Genomic DNA, 8,050 nt, shown 5'->3' on the forward strand with positions numbered 1-8,050 from the left:
TGCATGTCTGCCCGCCAAAAAAAAAAGGCCAAGGCGGTAATTAGTTATTTCCCATCAGGTCTCGTCGTACGCAGAGATAAATAGGGCATACGAACTAAACATGTTGTCGTATCTAAATAATCCGTATGCGTTAATATCATGAAGCAGACATTCGCATAAAACAAACTGAACACACAAAAACTTGATTTTGAATATTTTTTTTCCAATTTTTATTGGTAATGGGTAGGTTCAGAAGACGCAGCAGTTGAGCGCAACCGTTTCTAAAAAAAATCAGTGATCGTTATGCGTCTTCTGAACGGCTTGATGCATTAACTGTCAAATTCAACTCTTAAAGGTACACATCAACATGTTGTCTCAAATGATCAGAAAAATATTACGAGCATCTAACACGCAACTGTTCAGTTGATCAGAAGTACACAACAACGCGTTCAGAAGGTAAAATCGCAACAGTTACTGAGCTGTTGCGCCTTCTGAACGTGCCCAATCAAACAACCGTCAAAGTTAACTCCAAATGTTCAATGTGGACGATTGTGTTTTCCAAAAAGCTCTTTTTCATTTAACAAGTTAAATGGTTCCAATTTGAACGTAATATTAGCTCCCTTACAAAAGCTTTGCACACACACACGAACCCACACACAGTGCCTTGCTAAGGTAGCCGATTTTGTCAAGAAATTTGATGTGTATACATATGCGAACGGCAAAGCATAAAAGTACGTTTACATATAAATATAATCTCAATCAAAGCTCGTTAGCTGTCAAATTGGTTGTGCTTGTTATTCACACAACTCGAGGAAAAGTTAAACTTCTTCTCTGTGCCACCGTGGTCACTTTTCTTTTGCAACACATATTAGGCCATTTAAATATATTTTAACTGAATATTTTATTAAAAATACCTTTACAAACCTATTTTCCTTACTAGCGTCAATTTTTGTTTTCTTTAACATTTGACATTCCTCCTCTTCTTCGCAAGTATAATCGATTAAACTGGGGTGGACACCAAAAAGTTATCGGTTTAATCTGAGATATTTTTAATTATAATTTTGCATGGCTAATCTCTTTTTCTAATAACAGCTTAGGGAGTCAAGCTCGAAAATTAGGATAATATTTTTATATATAAAGGCGATTCAGTTACACACATACAAATGTAGGTTAGGTTAGAAATTAAACATTAATTTCAATTAATTTTATTCATTTTGCTGATTTAATTTTTTTATTCATTTTCATTTGTAATTCTTTTAATACATGACATTATCGGTATGATTGATAAAATACTTGTATATACTTGTGACTCAAGGGCGTTAAAGTATCTTGGAAACACCGCATATAGGTAGATTTTCAAGTTTTATGCGGCAAAAAATATTTTATTGCCTCTATCTACTCAAAATTGTTTATCAAATGTAAAATTGAAATAATTTGTATTACAGATAGGTTATATTAATAAAATATATATATTAGCCAATAATTTACTATTTAAATATATTGACTACCTTTATTTATAAAATGTGTGTACACTATCATTAGTTAATTAGTTTTCGCTTTCAGAATCTTCGCTGGCCTCAAACTATTCCTTTGTCACATCTTTGACAACGGATTTAGAGGGTAACAGCAGCTTTATTGTGTCTGGGGAAAACGATTTGATATTTTTTCTTTTTTTTGGTCATGAACCGAAATACTGCTTAAAAACGAGTCCGAGCTCACCAACAGCCGGTTATATATGTCACGGTTACATACTTCACGAGAAAACTTCCGGGAATAATTTTCTCGGTAGTGTTTGTTGTGGGCCTCTTGAGCCTCCCCGATAATTGTCCTATTGTTAATAAGGAATTAGTATCTTGTGCATTGTGGGTGTCATAGAATGCCATGCCGTCGTCGATTCGCCACTTCTCGCTCGCTATGTTTGAGTTCCGGTCGCTTAACGAAAAATTTTGCATGTGAAAACAACAACAAAGTTAGCTAGCACGGATAGACGATAGCAAGTTTGGTTGTACCTCATTGAGTTCGTTCGTTTCGCCACTTGCTAACTGATGGCGAATCGATGACGGCTAATAATCAATTGTAGCGCATTTCCTCTTACTATGCATATGCCTAAATGTATGCAACCATTTGGCAAGCGAACAATGAACAATGCTTCTAATGAAAATAAAAATTTTATGCTGAAATACACATGTTAAGCCCTTCGAAATTTTGTGCTGGGATATGCGTTACAGCTTCGCAAATTTTACCCCTACCGAAACCAAAGATGTATACACCTCAAAAATATTTTTGGATATTCATACAAAAAATTGTTATTTATTTCAATTAAATTTATTTTCACTTTGTTTGAATATTGTAATGTCGACACATATATCAGAACAGGTATTCACTACAAATTCAAATAAATTTCAGCCAAAATCATTTATTCTTTTTGTATATGAATAATTCACAAGCCGTTTTGAACGAATTCATGCAGCCCTCTAATTTTTATGTGTGTATGTACCGGAGTGTTCAGATTGGTCAAGAAGTTTTTCAGATACGCATATAGCATATAAGTGGGCGGTGCCACCCCCATTTTCCTAAAATTTCTTGAAAAGCCAATTTTTTTCTATAGAGAGATTGTATATATCAATTTTGAATAAATATTGATGAGCTCCTTAGCCACACTGCTCAAAAAATCTGAAAGTCCGGTACATACACACATATAAATTCAAGGCCGTATTTAAGAAAAGTCGCCTAACTTTGACAATTTTTACACGATTGCAATAACGTAGCTATCTAAAAATATATTTAATTTTAGATAGTACTACATGTTTGTGGAAATAGGTAATGTCAAATATGCTTTTTGATTTCAGTTATTCGTCATTTCCTGGAAGAAATCTAGAATACCGACCGTTCAGCTATGCAAAAACGAAAAATGCAGATCAATAGAACTTTTTATGCTCATTTCATTCTAGAAAGTTAAATTTCAGTTTTTAGATTTTTTTAAATACTAATATCTTATGAACTATATAACCGATTAAAAAACTAATGACGTCACCATGAAGATAACTAATTTGTCTTTCAGCTGATGGACATAATTTATAGCATTTTGTATTTTTAAACCAAAACCACTAATAAACGAACAAATGTTATTTTTTCATCAAATAACCTTTTTTGAAAAAACTGTATAATTAATAGTAATAAAATTTATATTATTTAGAAAGTACAAGTTATTACCTTTAATTCGATATTACATATTTTGTCATGATCTACTTTTGTGTTTCAACAATTTAGTGATAATAAAAAATACAAATAAATAAAGCAAATAAACCTCTTATATTTTCTTTATTTTTTACCTGCGCCAAATAAATTTGGTATCGTTGAAATCAGCGTAAAATCGGCATTTTTGGTTATTTTATAGCTAAACGGTCGCTATTCTACACTTGTTCTAGAAAATTACGCAAACAAGGGTGATGCTGCTGAATATTTAGTCTGAAAAATTTTTGGTTTTACTACTAATATCACTAGAAACTATAGAGTAAGCAACATTCTGCACAAATAAAGAAGCCGATTTTACGTGTGGAAGCGAGAAGACTTTTTTATTACAAAACCTTTCTATTATTGAATCATGGTAGTATACCATATCCTCTTCTCAGATCATATTCGATCTTTGAAATCGAATCAAAAATAGTCACTCAAAAACTCATAAATCTACAAAATCGTATTTTCTGACCTGGCCTGACGATGGTCAAAATTTAAAAAATTAAGAGAACTATGTTTTTTTTTTTTTTAAGTTTACCCGATAAAAAATCCCAACAAGCCAAGTCCGACAATAGGTTATTATATACCACTTTTAATTATCATATTCACCCCAATTACTCTCAGGGCCAATTTCGGCTGAAAATTTAATAGGCACTTAGTTTAATTTCCGACTGTTGTTTAAATGCCATTTAACTGTCGTTGGTGACCATCTTTACTTAAATATGCCAAACAAATGCAACAACAATTTCAAAGAACATGCAACAGTGTTGCCATTTGTTTGTTTACATTTCGTGCTGAACAGCTGAATGTTGTTTGGTACAAATACGGGTTGCATATCTCATATTTAAATAACCCATATTAGCCATTTGACTGTCGTTTGATTGTATGCTTTTAAAATGAAATTTTGAAGCTAATCAACAATCTCTACATGGAGGGCTCATCTGAAATGGGACCTAAATATAGCTTACGATATGAGTGCAAATCAAGAATGATAGAATACAAGATTGCGCCGATTGTAGCAGAATTCGTGAGAGTAATTTTGGCGTGACGTCACCGTAGAGGTAACACCTGAGAGCGGCAAATAAAACTGCTGTCTAGTTAGGTGCTGAATTTTCGGTACCCAATACTTCCTTATCGGTACCCGATACTGATTCTTTACATTAAACCTTCGCCATTATATGCATTTGAAGTTTAGAAAAACTTTTGTTACTAATTTTTGTGATATCGGTTAAAACACTTGAACTTATCGCAACAGGGAAATATTATTTCATAAGTTCTAACACTAGTCGATCCAAGGTTCAAGAAAAATACTTTGACGGATGAAGAAGCCTTTCAGGGGACAAGTTTAGGATCGATATCGCACTCCTTGACGTAAAAATATTTCATATCATACGTCAACAAAACCGATACCGATTCGAAAATTGTCCCTAACTAGTTACAGCATCTGTAGCTAACTAGTTACAGAATCTGCCTATAAAAATTATATCGTCCGATTCAGCTGCAGTATCGTTAATTTGAACCAGTATTAAAAGCTCTATTGGCTCCTACATTCGTGTTTTGATAGGGGAGTCTCCCCTGAACCGTTTTTTCCATATTTTTGGCCTTTGTGCGCTTTTATTCGAAATATAAATGTTTCGGTACCGAGTATTGGATACTTTTTAAATCGGTACGGAATATCGATCAATACTTGAAAGTATTGACTCAGCACATCACTACTGCTGTCATCTCGACTGTGACGTCAGCAAAACAGCTGATTCTGTCAAATTCACTGAGAGCCGATTAACGGTATTCTGTATCCTCTCCACCGTGAGTCCAAAATATGTTATTATGGTTGATACCATTTGGCAGCCGACTGATTTGAGCAAAGAAACCCTCAATCGATAACAATGTATCGGTTCATGAATTAAAGTTCCCTGCACACGTTTATACAAATATTAATGCAATATTATGCTCATTGCACAGTAGCACTGACATTAGTCAATCATAACGCGGAGTATACACGTAACATTTATATCATAAAAAGCTGTCTTATATGCTCCCGAACAATGACGTTACGCTTTTGATATCGTTCGACAAGTGATTTGAGTGCGATTTCGTAGTTGTCAGAGGTTACTTCGATGGACTGTATGCGCCGGAGAGCACCATCCTTAAGCGAAGATCGGAGATAGTGGAATCGCGTGACGTTATATAGAGCACTATTGCGATGAACCAAGGCAGAGAACGTGTCGTAGTAAGACAACCACTGGGTGTAGTCACCGGAGAACGTTGGCAAAGGGATTTCTGGCAGTCTTAATTTCTTACTGACGATCGTTTCACATTTGGTGGTTGCTGTTGAACCTTTTTCTGCTTCCTCCTTACACTCCCTTATAGCAACCATCAGAGTGGGACGAAGAACAAAGTAAAGCTCTTCGAATGAGCCTCGAATGGTGTCCCCTTCCTCCGGTTCAAGTTCTTCAATGCTGGATTGTATGCTTTCAAAATCATGGTAGTATTTCTCCAGAGCATGGGCCCTAGTTTCGAGTTCTGGAACAGATGCTTTTGATAATTTGGAGTCGATAAACTCCTTTACACGCTGCTGCTGAGCTATTAGAGTACCGCGTTTAATTTTCAATTTGGCAAGTTTGGCTTCGGCCATATTTGCAGAATAGACTTTAAGGACGCGCCGCGTGGGCTTATTTGTCACGAATTAATCACAAATGTCTTGGTATATATGTATTATTATACACGCTTAAACACATGAGTTTAATTTAGACTACCGTCTCCTGGCAGGATCGCCAATGTTAAATTCGATCAGAATTTCTCTACTTGTAGTGAAATGAAGAAAAATACACTTTATTTTTTCCACGTTATAAATTTTATATTTTCTGTACACGACGAGCGCCAAACTTGTACTACTCTTAAAAACTAACATTAACCTTTTTCAAAGAAAAGTCATTGGAATATATACTGGAATAATAGCGGCACTCAAGTCGCCTGATATAGTGAAATATGTATTTACATAGGTTAATGTAGCAAAATGCGGTAATCGGTTTTATATACAAAGAGTACATAGTAAAAGGAGTAAATAAAAAGGTAATTACTAGGGAGCCAAGATGCGACTGAACAAACACGTTGATCTTATCTTGGGCGGCGATATATATGCCCCGATAATATCAAAAGGGAAGGAACTCTACTGGCCCAAGAAACCGCCTTCGGCTGGATAATAACTGGCCAGACAGAGCCGATATCCCCGAAAACTAAACACGGATCTTCCTTCAATTCAGTTTCTTTCAACAAGCGTCTTACTTCATCAGAAAGTCTCAAAAACCAAAACTCAAAAGATAGAGAAATATTTTAGTACACAAACGCCAAACGCGAAGAGGCAACATGGTGGTACGAACGTATACCCGCATATGACCTAGAGAAAACTAAAGTGGTGGCGCAACGGAACGACCTCACCAATTTCACCTCATACGAAATACTGTAGTACAGAGCAAAATTCCTCAAAACTTAGACTTTGGCGCGATGAATAAATCTAGTTTTTTAAACCACTTTCAGGTATGTTTAGATTTTCTTGTGAGCCTCCAAAATAGGTGCATAACATACAATTCCGTGGCTTGTAGAGTGTTAAAAAAAGAGCAGGAAACAGTGCTTTTAAATGACGCTTCAACCATGAATTCCTTTCATAAATACTCACGTATATTAAGAGATGCATACATACATACATACTATCTACAAATCCGGCAGTGCCAAAATTTAGCCACTTCTTTTCATATAACTTAGTTACATACTTACAAAAGATAGGATATGAGTTTATTGTGAAATGCTTTTATATAAATGAAATGCATCAAGTAACATTGGAGAATAAGAAAATTCTTGTATTTTTTTGGTTCAGATACTACTTTATTAATAGTGCTTATTACTATTCCCAAAGAAAATCGAAGTAGAATTAATATTTTAGAAAATCGTTGTAAATTTACTACGATCATAGTAAAGTTCTAACCCTGCTACATACATAAGTAATGAGAGTTTTTGACATTTATGCACCTTGCACCTGGCACCGTTAAATTGAGAACTGCGATCAATTCGTCATCTCTGTAACAAAGGGTTTTAATAATTCCTTCAGCCACACATTGTCTGTGAACCTTAACGATTCCAAAATTGGATGTGCCAGCAAAATTCCCTCATATAACGATGCCCTAATGTACACACTGCAGCATATCTTTCCTTTTTGTATTCACATTTTAATGTCTATTCATTTGTACATAGTACTCTTACTCTCACGCCATTTCGCAAACAGCCTCCGTTTGGTTTTGATGAGCACACTTATGTTAGCAAAACTGCAGCATTGTTGCGCGAACCTGAGATCTTAGCAAATAGCAGCTTGGTGGAGTCTGGTACTGGTAATTGATTATTCTGATCCACAGAACCGTAAGGTAACATTGAGATAGTCAGGAACTTAGCTTAGTTTATTACTGACGAATCGAAATCTTTAAAAATTTGTTCTTACCTCGTTCAATTGCTTTCGTTTTTAAAAATTGTTAGCTTGTTCTCACTGATGTGTCTCATAGCTGTTGTAAGAGTTACGTGTTAAATTTTAAAGCATAAAATGTACCATTGTATAAATTAAATTTCGCTTTCGTTGAATCTGTCGATTTTCACAGCCGTACAAGCAGCACCTCTTAAAGTGTCCATATGAAGGTTGTGGGGAGGTGACAATTTCCAACGCCTCTTATTGCTTCAACAGGTTCTAAATCTTCTTTCCTCTCGTATGTGTGTTTTGGTACCAATTTTGAAGGCTCATTTGGCAACACATGTCGGCATTCGAATTCCTCATCATAATATTCGTCAGGGT

The 8,050-nt window shown here is 35.1% G+C and overlaps 1 protein-coding gene across 1 annotated transcript; it reads right to left on the bottom strand.

Annotated features, from left to right (window-relative positions):
- Window positions 1–5,224: 5,224 nt before the first annotated feature.
- Window positions 5,225–5,851, bottom strand: LOC118733883. Its single transcript, XM_036463513.1, has one exon. The coding sequence runs from the start codon at window positions 5,849–5,851 to the stop codon at window positions 5,225–5,227; it is 627 nt and encodes a 208-aa protein (XP_036319406.1).
- Between the last annotated feature and the right edge of the window lie 2,199 nt (window positions 5,852–8,050).

Source organism: Rhagoletis pomonella, unplaced genomic scaffold, assembly GCF_013731165.1.
Source record: "Rhagoletis pomonella isolate Grant_MI unplaced genomic scaffold, Rhpom_1.0 Rhpom_scaffold_00001, whole genome shotgun sequence".
NCBI classification, from domain to species: domain Eukaryota; kingdom Metazoa; phylum Arthropoda; class Insecta; order Diptera; family Tephritidae; genus Rhagoletis; species Rhagoletis pomonella.